Source organism: Thamnophis sirtalis, unplaced genomic scaffold, assembly GCF_051295495.1.
Source record: "Thamnophis sirtalis isolate CommonGarterSnake01/CBP01778 unplaced genomic scaffold, rThaSir2_p1.2 scaffold_5, whole genome shotgun sequence".
NCBI lineage: Eukaryota > Metazoa > Chordata > Lepidosauria > Squamata > Natricidae > Thamnophis > Thamnophis sirtalis.
Genome location: NW_028261385.1, coordinates 20012865 through 20027035, shown reverse-complemented (window position 1 = coordinate 20027035; position 14171 = coordinate 20012865). Strand labels below are relative to the sequence as shown.

Genomic DNA, 14171 nt, shown 5'->3' with positions numbered 1-14171 from the left:
CAAAACCTTGTTAAATGACCGTGGGATTACTGTGCTTGATTGGCCAGCAAACTCGCCTGACCTGAACACCATAGAGAATCTATGGGGCATTGCCTAAAGAAAGATGGGAGACATGAGACCGAACAATGCAGAAGAGCTGAAGGCCGCTATTGAAGCATCCTGGTCTTCCATAACACCTCAACAGTGCCACAGGCTGATAGCTTCCATGCCACGCCGCATTGAGGCAGTAATTGCTGCAAAAGGGGCCCAAACCAAGAACTGAGTACATATGCATGCTTATACTTTTCAGAGGTCCAATATTGTTCTATGTACAATTCTTGTTTTATTGATTGCATGTAATATTCTAATTTTCTGAGATTGTGGATTTGGGGTTTTCATGAGCTGTAAGCCATAATCATCACAATTATGACAAATCACGGCTTGAACTATCTTGCTTTGCACCTAATGAATCTATCTCATATATTTGTTTCATCTTTTAAGTTGCATTACTGAAATAAGTGAACTTCTGCACGATATTCCAATTTTTTGAGTTTCACCTGTACATTAGATAAGAAAGGAGGTAGAAATTACATGAAGAAAGATTACTGCTATGTATGAATTAAATATAAAGATGGTTAATAATTATAAATATGCTAATATAATTAACAGAATTACAAATAAGCAAAATATAGATCTGAAACCAGAAATATTTTGTTGGGTATAGTGCTGGAGGGTTATCTCGAACCACTCATAAAAGCTATCCCATGTCAAATAATATTCAGCGTCTTCTTTGTCTTTTATTTTTAAAGTCAATTTATCCATCTCTGCATGGTCTAATATTTTCTGAATTACATCCTCATCTGATGAAGTGTTCTCATTTTTCCATAATTGTGAAAATACAATCCTTGCTGCTGTCAGCAAATGCACAATTAAGTCCCTTTATCATAACCCTCCAGCACTATACCCAACAAAAATTTCTGGTTTCAGTTCTACAGTATATTTTGCTTAATCATCTTTTCCAACCAAGTATGCATTTTCTTCCAATATTTTCTTGCTTCCATACAAGCCCTTCCCAACTCTGTTATTCTATTCCTTAAAATGCTCTGGAACACACAAATTCTGCAATGATATAGGTAAAGTCCACTGACGTTTGACATTCAAAAAATATAGATAAAAAGAATAAAAAGTAGTAAATACCAATATCTACTGCCTACGTTTTGTAGGCAGCAGATATTGGCATCTGCCAGTTTTTATTAGCAGTTTTGAACATTTGGTGCTGGCATATAGTGTTAATGGCAGGCAGAATGTTCCCTGGCAAAACAGTGTACTCAGCAGATTCTTAGCAGTGCTAACATCTAATATGAGCTACTCCTTGCATCAAAATGTTTATCTTCTTAAAGATACATCTAAAGATTAAGTTCAGTGGGTTTTTTTTCCCATTCTTCTTGTAGGGTTTCAGAGACAGATTGCCCACTGTGTGAAAAAGGGGAAGAGTATGGTGAAAAACCTGTTTTGTGACCCAGAAACACAACCCAAGGCAAAACAGAAAAAATGCATTGAAAAAGATTGTCCACCAAGGTATGCATGAATATCATACAGAGCAGAGGTCTCCAATCTTTGTGGCTTGGCAACACGGCTGGGGGCAAGGTGGGGGGGGGGGGAGGAAAACCAGGCATGCACACCAACCCACCATTCATGGAAGTTGAGCTGTGTACATGGGGCCCAGTTCTGAACAGGTCATGGCCCGGAAGTGGGCCATAGCCCAGGAGTTGGGGACCACTGATAAAGAGGAAAGTATTTTAAGTCACTGGGAGGGGAGGGGTGTGGGAATTTATTATATTAATTTATCTTGTATTAGTTTTATTGGTTTTTTAATGTGGTTTTAAATTATGTAAGCCACCCTGAGTCACCATGGGCAAATAGGAGGCAATATAAATTTAATAAATTAAAAAAAAATAAGATAATGATGAGAAATAAATTATATTTTTTCCATCCCAGGCCATATACCTGTGATGGTGAATCTATGGCACACGTACCACAGGTAGCATGCAGAGTCCTCTCTGCGGGCACGCAAGTCGTCACGCAGCTCAACTCCCCCGCGCATGCATGCATGCCTCCCACTGGTCAGCTAATTTTCGGGTCTCTGCATGCTGGAGACATGCACATGTGTGGGGGTGGGGGTGATGCGCACATGCATGAGGGGGAGCACGGGGGTGTGCGGCACTTCCCCCACACCCCATTTTTTGTTTCAGGAGGCTTCAGGGAGGCCTGCTAGGCCCAAAACAGGGTGTCCGCTCGCACACATGCGCGAGGGGAGCACGGAGGAGTCGCACATACTTGGGGGTGGGGGGAAGTGTATGTGGGGGGGTCATGTTCGCATGTGGAGGGGGTGGGGTGCATTGCATCATGAGCGTGGGCATGGGTATGCGATTTCGGCACGCGAGAAGAAAAAAGGTTAGCCATCACTGCCATATACGATTGAAGAAAAATAACTATCTAAATGAAATAAAAATTAAAGTATGTGAGAGAGATCAATAATAATATGAAAATGGGTGAGCAGAATGAATCACACAGTAGTGATTCAACCAGTATTCCTTATTCCAACTTTTTGTCAGTTTCTGTCTAAGTCAACAATTTTCTGAAGCAATGATCCAGAATCTGCATGCATTCCGACAATAAGGAACTAAAGCTTTCAGGAACTAGCAGGATCAGTAATGAAGGGTGATAGACAGCCGTGTCTACAGGGAGGGACTTAAAAAGCTGAGAATGTTGCAACTGTGCACTTGAAGTCCCACCCCTTTGTGTGTGCATGAGACATTGATGCACACACAAAAGGAGTGTGCTGTGATTGCTCTGCACAAGGGCCATGCTGATTTTTTTTGCGCCCATGGATGCCACCAGTGGCAGATGCTGTAATTTAATCATGTTTTATATCTTCACTAATTCCCTCAGTTTCTGCCTCGGCAACGTGGCATATCTTAGGAGGTTGTTTATTATAAGCGAGATGTTGCCAAAGTACCATCTATAAAACAAATTGTAAACATTCTTAATGAGAACATTGGCTGAATTATCTTAAGATTCGGGTTTTTTTTTACAGAGATTTGAAGTGAAAATTACACGTTTTTGCATTCTTGAAAAGAACAGATAAAATTTCAGAGAAGGATTTGTGAGATTTCAGCAGTCATTTTTGGCAGAGCCATTTCTGATCTGAAAAAGTAGCCAAACCGTGTTTGCAACATGAACTGAGATAATAAGCGAAGGACTTTAAATAGTGCCTTGCTCAATAGTAGTAACTGTGAGAGGGATTTTGGAGTCCTAGTGGACAACCATTTAAATATGAGCCAGCAGTGTGCAGCAGCTGCCAAAAAAGCCAACACAGTTCTAGGCTTCAATAAATAGAGGGATAGAATCAAGATCACGTGAAGGGTTATACTACTTTATAATGCCTTGGCAAGGCCACACTTGGAATACTGCATTCAGTTTTGGTCACCACGATGGAAAAAAGATGTGGAGACTCTAAAAAGGGTGAAGAGAAGAGCAACAAAGAGGATTAGGCAACTGGTGGCTAAAACATGTGAAGAACAGTTTCAGGAACTGGGTATGTCTAGTTAAATGAAAAGAAGGACTAGGGGAGACATGATAGCAGTGTTCCAATATCTCAGGGGTTGCCACAAAGAAGAGGGAGTCAAGCTATTCTCCAAAGCACCTGAGGGTAGGACAAGAAGCAATGGGTGGAAACTAATCAAGGAAAGAAGCAACTTAGAACTAAGAAGTGTCCTGACAGATAGAACAATTAATCAGTGGAACAACTTGCCTTCAGAAGTTGTGAATGCTCCAACACTGGAGGTTTTTATGAAAAGATGGCATAACCATTTGTCTGAAGTAGTGTCGGGTTTCCTGCCTAAGCAGGGGGCTGAACTGGAAGACCTCCAAGGTCCCTTCCAACTTTGTTACTTTATGAAATTGAAAAGTCATAAATCATGTGATATATTGGTGCAGATTGTGGCATTTCCCCACAAAGAGATAAAGTTCTTTTCCCCCTTGAATCTGAGGTAAGGAAAAAGACCTTTGAATAAACCATGAAGGTCATTCTGTTGTTCAATGTTCTTTCTCTGATTAATGTCCTATTTGCATATCTAAACATTCTGAGTTCTGACTAGTCCTGCTGAGAATATGCTCTCAAATATTACTTCTGTCAGAAAAATAATTTGCGGTTTCACCTTAAGCCGGGATTGTGCAAGAATAAATAAAACTGAGATCCAGACAGCTGTGAGAAATGAAGAAATACTTATTCCTAAAAGCAAAGTCTTTAAGGGTGGCTACAACTACATATTTTTATAAAGGAGCTTGTCCTGGTGTGGAAATGTCTATGTCCTGATTCTAGGGTGACACTTAAAGGGCGTGTTTGTGTAGGTGTAGATATATCATCTGTAATGCTTATTCTTGTGAACTTGCAGTTCTGATGAGAGACTTGATTTAATTAATTCTATTTGCCTTTATAGACCTTATCCTTTGATATGTGGATTAGGTCTGCGTAACTTATTTTGAGGATGTTTGAGTAAACAATTGTCCTCTGTTTGCTATTTTTACTTGATTAACTTAGTTTCAGCTTAACTGTCAATTATCTAGTAGAGATGCTGATTCTCACTCCATTGCGGATTCTGTTAATGTGCAAGGAAGATGGAAATATTATAAAGAATAAAATATATTCTGATATAAAACTTCTTACACTTCCTGTGTAAGAGCCAAGGTGGCGCAGTGGTTAAATGCAGCACTGCAGGCTACTGCTAGATCAGCAGGTCAGCGGTTCAAATCTCACCGGCTCAGGGTTGACTCAGCCTTCCATCCTTCCGAGGTGGGTAAAATGAGGACCCAGATTGTTGGGGGCAATATGCTGACTCTCTGTAAACCGCTTAGAGAGGCCTGAAAGGCCTATGAAGCGGTATATAAGTCCACTGCTATTGTTGGAAGCCATCTTAGTAGCTAATATCTGACTAGACATGTTCTATAGCAGATGTCAGACCAGTCTGAAGATCTACTCTAAGGAGCACGTCAATGGTTTGCAAATGCTATCCAAAATTTCCTAAATGATGCTCAGAAGGGATGAACTAAATGGACTGCTTGTCCTGATCCCTTCCATTTTGAAATTTCTAACTACCAATAACTTTCCCAAGAAGGAAAACCATTTTCTTCTTCTGCCATGCTGCTGATGAAATCACCCTCCCTGTTTCTTTCCATTTGGACCAAGGCAAGCTTTTGCCTCAAGGCTAACTATATCCAGGGGTGGGCTTCAAAAATTGCAGCAACGGGTTCGCTGCCCCATTGCTGGGTGGGCGTGGTCATGGTGGGCATGGCCTAGTCAGCCTCCTGCACCATTTGGAGGGGGCATTTTTCATCCTCCTCAAGCTCCGGAGGCTTCCCTCAAGCTTCCGGGAGGATGAAAACTGCTTCCCCCAGGCTCCAGAGCCCCCCGAGGCCTGAAACAGGCCCCTTTTTGGACTTCTGGAACCTCCGGTAGGCCCTTTTTTCCCCACCCCTCTCCGAGCTTCCACACGGGCCCTACACTTATCTGGCATGATGAACGGGCTGTGTGGAAACTCCTGGGAAGGGAGGGATGGGCGTGGCCAGCCAGGAGTTGGATTTGGGGGGTTCGCTGAACTGGGCAGAATCCTAGTTAGAGGATCGCTCAAACCCGTGTGAACTCCCAACAGCCCACCCCTGACTATATACAATAAGGAGGGGGATAATTTTGGCAAATATATGATGCAGTGGCAATAGCCGTTCTTTTTCTATATCACAGTTCTGATGAAAGTTACAGCCTTACCTTACTTGTTACTATCAGATTAAATATGAAAGAGTCAGTAAGATGATGCATTTTAATGTCGTTTTGTTGCATTTAATGGCATTTTAATCGTGCGCATGACTTTTCAGAAGTTACGAGGTGAAGATCAGTTTGCCAGTCAATGTTCATTGTATTCATTTCCCAAAGGTGCTTTTTCTAGAGACAACTGGATTTTCTGACTTTTCTTGGAAGATTTTTCACTTCTTATCCAAGAAGCTCTAACTGGATAGTGCGGAATGGAAGGACTTATATACTTTGCAGACAGCTGGTCATTTGCATTCTTTTAGAAAGTTGTTGAGGCCACCTGGAGGTTTATCTGTGTCCTCAAGGTCACCTGAGTAGTGAAAATGGCTGTGGAGACTCCTTGGAACTGTTGAAAAGATTGTGTTGTAGATTGGAGATAGATGATGTCGTATCCCTCCCCCTCTGTTGAGAGGAAGCTGTTCAATTTTGACATGGAAGACCTCTTTGATCCCACTTTCAAACCAGCAATTGTCTCTGTCCAAAATGTGGACAGGGAATATGAATCCTTCCATTCCCTACTATCCAGTCAGAGCTGAAGAAACCTCTTGGAGGAGAAGCAAAATGTCTTCAAAGGAAAACCAGAAAGTCCAGGTGCCTCTTGAAAAAAAGCATCCTTGGGACAACAATGACCTGGATGACTGAGAATCTCCACAGACATTGTAGTCATTTATTCACATCATTATTTTTTTCTCCTGCAAATCACCTTAAAAAAAGAAAAATGCAAGAAAAACCTCCTTATTTTTATTTTATGTATTTACTTGTATCCCACCATTTTTAGTTTTACAAAATTCAAAGCAGCAAACGTACCCAACACATTTTCCTCCTCCTATTTTCTTCACAACATCAACTTGTTGGGCCCAGAGGGGGGGGGGGAGGGAGAGCCCAAAGTCATCCTGCTGGCTTTTATGGCTAAGGCATGACTTGAACTCATGACTCCTGCTTTTTAGACCAAACTGCCTCTTTCACAATATATTTCCCCAATATATGTAATTTGAACGTATCTCAAATACATAAATTCTCCTAGTACTTATTATTTCCATGCAACAACACTACTACATGTTTCCATATTTTACATAACTTGCCACGTATTTCCCTAATATATGTACGTATGGTTTCCTATGCCTCTTTAGAAATAATTCCCATAAAATTTAGAATTACTTTCTGTGTAGAAAGGAGGATTGCAACCTTTATTTATTGTTGTGTACGCTTTTTGCTATGACCTTTCAAAGCTCAGAGGGTATTTCATTGTCTAAGAATGTTAATCATGATTTTAAACTAACTAGCAGATATTTTTATGACGGCTCCTGCTGCTTTTGCAGAGTAAACATTGAACATCTGCTGCAAGAATTTACTGGGTTTTCTGCCACTGTAACAACAATGTATGCTGATCACATCTCACTGGGTGGCCATATTTGGAATGCCATTGTAGTTGCTGTATATAATGGACTTGTTCTTTAAAGCAGAAACCACAAAGTAGCTATAATTATCCTGTGCTTAATCATTTGGGCACTAACTGATAGTATAGTCCAGTGATGGCTAACCTTTTTCTCCTTTTGTGTCTAAATCGTGCATGTGCGTGCGACTGAGCGGTGTGCGTGGCCCAGTGGTGGGATACAACCAGTACGCCCCAGTACAGGCATACCGGTGCCTGCTGGGAGTACCAGGTACTGGTACTGTGCTCTGGAGAGCCCACCTGCCTGCCTGCGCTCCTTGCCTGTATTTGAGCTGTATTCCGCGCACGGGGCATACGGCGCCTGAGCGACGCTCCGCTGAGCAGCTGGAGCATCGTGGAGGCGTCGTTTGCGGTATGTACACATGCACTCGCTGTGCGGGTTCATGTGGTGGATGCCTCGCCCTGTTGCATCGTACCGATAATTCTGAGCTGCCTACAGTAGAATCAATTATTTACACATATTATAAAACCAATTAAAACAAATGAATTATTAAAATCATTTAATAAATCCTGTTACTTGTCCCAGCTTCTGCCAACCTAGCAGCTCAAAAGCACGTAAAAAATACAAGTAGAAAAATAGGGACCACCTTTGGTGGGAAGGTAACAGGGTTCCGTGCGCCTTCGGCGTTTAGTCATGCCAGCCACATGACCATAGATATGTCATCGGACAGCGCTGGCTCTTTGGGTTTGAAACGGAGATGAGCACCATCCCCTAGAGTCGGTAACGACTAGCACATATGTGCGAGGGGAACCTTTACCTTTATTCTTAACTTGATTTGAATTGCATAAGAACATTTTAAAAACAGGGCTGTTATGTTCCATGCAGTATAGCAATAGCAATAGCAATAGCAATTAGACTTATATACCGCTTCATAGGGCTTTCAGCCCTCTCTAAGCGGTTTACAGAGTCAGCATATTGCCCCCAACAACAATCCGAGTCCTCATTTTACCCACCTCGGAAGTATGGAAGGCTGAGTCAACCCTGAGCCGGTGAGATTTGAACAGCAGAACTGCAGTCAGCTGAAGTAGCCTGCAGTGCTGCATTTAACCACTGCACCACCTCGGCTATCCAAGTTCACTGAAGAATGTTGTCAGCAGAAGTAGAATTAAATATGGCATGTTTATTTGTAGGTTTTTTGAAATGCAACTTTCTCTTATGAGATACATTTTAAATCAGGTTTATTTAGATCTGGCACAAGCATCCTAGTAACCACTATATGATCATAAAGAGATTTTAAAGCCCCAAATCATTGCTGCCAACTAATAATTGTCCTGGTTTTTATAGCCCAGATCGGCTCTCCTATGAAATTTATCTATGCAGTTGGGAGTAATAAGTTGCACAGGGTGACCATTTTTGCTTTGAGTGAATTAGCCAAATTTTAAGATTTTGAAAGTGAGGCTAGAGCAGCTCTGTTTTTTTACACAGAAGCTAATATACACGAGGCAAATAATTAATAAAAGATTGGCTTCCAAACATGTACGGATTAAAAAGGCTTAAAGTTTGGCATTATTATATGGAGCTGGATTAAGCAAACTGCTTAGAAAATGTCAAAGATGTAGCATATTATAATTAATCATCTGTGAGGAAGCACCTACAGTGTTCAAACCGTCTGCCATGTGAAAATGAAGCTTAAATTATGCATTTCTAAATCTCATTGTTTCTGGGTCTTGCTTTCTCTGTGCAAATTGCAAGAATATATAGAATCACTGGGAAAATTTACGAAGTATGCCATAATGGAGTATTAGCTTCAATTAATCATGTCAAAATTGGGTGGACTTTTCATCTTGAGGAATTGAACAAAACCCTAATTTATGAATTTGCTCACCACGTTGTTTCCCTTTTTCTTGGATCCTAAGTAAAATTGACTTGATTATTGCTGTCCTTAGGAAGGAGAATACAGAACTATTTTAGCATCTAGGGCCACATTTTGCCTTTATTGACTGTATCACAGAAAAATTAAATAGCTTCAGAACAAAGTCATTGTTGGGTCTAGGACAGACTATATCTAGATATAGATATAGATATAATCATCTGTGCAGAATATATATATTCTTTCCTTTTTCTGTCTTTCGCCTCACCCTAGGAGCCATTCAGGCAGAATGTTGCCTTTGTTACATTTGTGTTGCATTTGTGCTGATAAATAAATAAAGGGAGACTAGTATAGATCTATTTCAAGCTAGCTGATGAGAGCTAAACAGCTTACTGATGAGAGCTAGCTGATGAGAGCTAAATAGCTGATGAGAGCTAAATAGCTTGAAATACATCTATACTAGTCTCCCTTTATTTATTTATCAGCACAAATGCAACACACACACACATACACACACATATATATGTTTTCGTAGATTTTCATGGGTGTAAGTATGCTGGTCTTGTATTCGAGTCTTTTCCCGTGTAAGATTGAGATTGTGTTGGCAATGTTTCGGCGAGAACAAGACCAGCATACTTACACCCGTGAAAATCTACGAAAACATAGATACATACATACATACATGTGTGTGTGTGAGAGAGAGAGAAAGAGAGAGAGAGTGTGTGTGTTTGTACTTTGGCCAGTATGGCACAAGCTTAACCAAAGTCCAGTTTGAACCAAAGAATGCTCATGTTATTCTATGCAAACTTGGATCTCTAATATAGAGACTACCTTAAAAATACTATTCTACGCATCCTGCCAACTAGACATTATATACAATACCCAAGGTTCTTAATTTTATAAAACACAATCTTACAATAATAGACTAGATATGCTATATCTCCACAATGTTAATGATTTTCTTCTGCCACAATAAAAATTACAGTTTGATGGCAACTTTTGGAGAAGTTGTTTCTCACAATGTGTGCACTTTTGAATGTAGATTGTACAAATGTTGTGCAGAGTAGAGGAGGATATTGATGGAGAGAGGGGAGACCTGTTACCAAAGCAACCAGGAATGAAACATTGCTTAAGCCCAACTATGAAGGAGAAATACAAAAAAAGATCTTAAGACAGAAACCTCCCTAATTCGTGTTCCTATAAGTAGGAAAGGAAGTAAAGCATGATTAAACTCCAAAGATTCTGTTATTGTAGTGTAGTTCTAGTCTTCCTGTGGAGCTGATTTTCTGGATTGGCCTATCTAGTAAGGCTGATGTAAAATAATATGCAAAATAATAATGCTAGTAGGAAGCCACTTCCAGTGGAAGTAATTGGGAGAGCAGATAGCATTTCTCCTAGCAAACTGAAGATTGCTATAAGGAAATGCTCTTGCTGAGCTGCCATGACTTTACCTTTATTCCATAGTCCAATTTAAGGAAATAAAATGTGTTGAAAGCCAGCTACTTAAAATGGAGAAATCTGGGCTCAGAATATGAGTATTTCTGCCATCCCTTTGCTCTGCTTTCATCATAATTGTTAGGAATATAATTCTAATGGTTGGGTTGGCAATATATAAATCATATAACAATGGTGTAACTATTTCTTTAAAGCATACTGTAAAATGTGATTGGTTGCTGTTTTCCTCAATCGGCCATAAGAGGGAGCCAGAGTGTCTGTTAGCTCTCTCTCTGTTCGCTAGATGCTGGGCTGATCTGGAAGTGCCGTGAGCTATTATAAGTTTTGCAACTGTTAGCAAACTTTGTGTAACGGACTGATTGTATGATACTGGACTGCGTTATTTGGATTCTCCCTTAACTGAAAGACATTGATGACTGACTGTCTTATCCATGTATGACTTGGACTGTTTGATGGACTCTGATACCTCTATTTCCACGAAAGTAAAAGCCTATTTAAACTGCAGTGTCTCTGTATGCTGGTTTGTGTGTTCTGCAACACAACTCTCAAAAACGCTTCGCTGAATGTACTCGGTCTCCCAACGGGGAGCTTACCTAACAATAATGCTCAGATTTTGACTTTCAAATTTCACTTCACGTTCTTTGTTCTCTTTTGGCTTTCTCTGCAGATGGTGGGCAGGGGAATGGCAGAAGTGTTCCACCACCTGTGGCCCCACAGGAGAAAAGAAGCGCACTGTCCTTTGTATCCAGACACTGGGATTTGATGAGCAGGCTCTGCCAGTGGAGCAATGCCAACATCTGCTAAAACCAAAGACTCGCCTCTCATGTAATAGGGATGTCTTGTGCCCTTCTGACTGGACTGTAAGCAACTGGACTGAGGTAAATTTGTAAATCAGCTTTGCTCATAAGAATTTGGGGCAACTAAGAGTTAGTATTAGCATTCAGCTTTGATTTAGACCCGTGACCTGACAAAACTGCGAACGTCAAAAGCGCGCCGACAAAACCGCGGCGCTAAAACCGCGATGTCAAAAGCGCGCCGACAACAGCACGCTGGCAACAGCGCGCCGACAGAAGCGCGATTTAAGTTAAGGTAAGGTTTAGGGTTAGGTTTAGGGTTAGGTTTAGGGTTAGGTTTAGGGTTAGGTTTAGGGTTAGGTTTAGGGTTAGGTTTAGGGTTAGGGTTAGGTTAGGGTTAGGGTTAGGGTTAGGTTTAGGGTTAGGTTACAGCGCGCTTCTGTCGGCGCACTGTTGTCGGCGCGCTTCAGCGCTCATTCGTCGGCGCGGCTTTGTCACCGCGGTTTAGTCAGACGCGCTTTTGTCGTTCGCGCATTTGTGGTGGAACCGTTTAGACCAATCTTGGCAACTTTAAGACTTGTGGACTTCAACTCCCATAGTTCCTCACCCAGCTTCTGGCTGAGGAATTCTGGGAGTTGAAGTCCACAAGTCTTAAAGTTTGCCAGGGTTGGAGACCCCTGGTTTAGATTAAGCAAGAGATGTGTATTTAGATCTTTTTTTCTTCTCGGGCTGTGAAAAGAGCTATTTTCCTATAGTGCCTTTGATATATATGCTTATTTTGCATTCTGTCCTAGTTCAGGAAAAATTGGGCATTGAATCCTGCCAGCTACTTGAAAAACTGGAACTGCCGATTCTAAAACAACTATATCTGAATTCCCATGGCCTTTAAGATAAACTAAGCAAGAAATAAATAATATTTTAGCAATCAGGGTAATCACCCTAATTGCTTCCTCATCTTGAAAGTATAAGGATGTGCAACCTATACTTAGCACAATTAAACCAAAACAGAATTAAATCTCAACTCTCTAATAAGAAAACAAAAAAAAAGGAAATTCCAGCCATATCTATGATATCCTCCTACAAATACTAAATGTGCCTCCAGCCATTTAAGTTTAGTCATTCTTGATTTAAAGAAGTTGGACTATTAAAACAATTAGACCTTTAATCTTCCTTCTCCATCTGTCATGTGCTAATCCAACACTTCCCCAGCATGGATGGACGCTAGACCCTGCTGAGATTTGAAGTCATGTTTCTAAAGTACAGCTCCACAACCCCCAGGCTGTGGCCCACTACAGGCCCTTGAGCCCTTCAGAACCAGGCTGCAGAAGTGGTGGGCGAGCATGCACACGTCTGTATCCCAGAGGTGGGTTTCTGCTGGTTCGCCCCATATTGGGTGAACTGGTAGTGGCAGCGGCGGGATGATCCACCCACCTGTCCGGACGCTTCTGCGCATGTGCAGAAGCGTTGCGTGAGCACAGAAGCGTTGTGCGAGCGCATGCATATGCACAAACAAACCGGTAGCAAAATAAATTGAAACCCACCACTGGTGCATCCCCACTTGTGCAGGCAGCGGGCAAGCTCACACAGACATGTTCCATTTGCACGAGCGATGTATGCGTGAGCCCTCCGTTCGTGTGAAACAGAGGTGGTATTCAGCAGGTTCTGACCAGTTCTGGAGAACCAGTAGTGGGAATTTTGAGTAGTTTAGAGAACTGGTAAATGCCACCTCTGACTGGCCCCGCCCCATCTATTCTCTACCTCCCGAGTCCCAGCTGGGAGGGAATGGGGATTTTGCGGTAACCTTCCCCTGGAGTGGGGAGGGGATGGAGATTTTACCTTCCCCTGTCACATGCACCAAGCCATGCCACGGCCACCAAGTCATGCCCACAGAACTGGTAGTAAAAAAATTTGAATCACACCACTGGTGTGAAACCATCTCTATTCCCTCCCCAAACTGGTTTGCAAAGCCAGAAAGGTTGGGGAACTCTGATCTATAGAACATCTAAATTGAGAATGGCTAGGCTAATGTTTCAGGGGGGGAAAGGACTGATTAGTGTGATATTCCTGAAGCCAAGCTGGCATGTATTTCTGGTGGTACTTGCTGTATTTGTTATTTCCATGTCCAATGAAGTCATGGGCAAATTCAGAGGTCGTCAGTCTTTGTTTCTTATAAAGTATACGAAAGGGAAGCATTTTGTCACAGATATTCAATTATATATTTCAAAACTCACCTGCTATAAAGCAACCATCTTCAGTGTGCTGCTCTCTAGGTGCGATGGATTTCAGTTTCCAGAATCTTTCAGGCAACATTGTGATTTCATCTCTGAGAATGTTGGTTGTCCAAAATATATGGAGCATATCAGATTGAAAAAGGCTGCACTAAAACAAGTGTGGGCAAACAACCAGCATCTGGAAATTTTTGGTTTTGGTTCTGGTTTTGGTTATGTTGTTTAAAAAGTCTCCTGTCAGAGCCAAGCACAAACTAGTGGTTCATAAGCTAGGCTATAACTTATAAGTTATGGAGTCCTTAGTGCTCTCTGAGCTTGATTTTTTGCAAACTTTTGATTACCCAACTAGGTAACATCATCAGCACACTGATGCACTATGATGGATTGAACACTGTGCAACCCTGAGCTACATATATTCTCTTAACAGTTATGTAAGAGGTGAATTTTCAACCACATACTTAGTCCAAGGATTTCTTTTTAAGTTCCAGAATCGAAAGCACAATCATTTCACACCAAAATTAACTCATGATTTCTTCCTAAAATTTCCATTTGAAGTGAGGGCAGTTGTTAAAAAAATTGCAGGCA

General features: G+C 41.4%; 1 protein-coding gene across 1 annotated transcript in view; it reads left to right on the top strand.

Annotated features, from left to right (window-relative positions):
- ADAMTS12 (ADAM metallopeptidase with thrombospondin type 1 motif 12) overlaps positions 1–14171 on the top strand; it is a 173990-nt gene that overhangs the window by 140983 nt on the left and 18836 nt on the right. Inside the window, exons 17-18 of the mRNA XM_087715390.1 lie at positions 1431–1557; positions 11232–11442. Of these exons, the coding sequence (XP_087571516.1) occupies positions 1431–1557; positions 11232–11442 (338 nt within the window). The remainder of the gene's footprint in view (positions 1–1430; positions 1558–11231; positions 11443–14171) is intronic.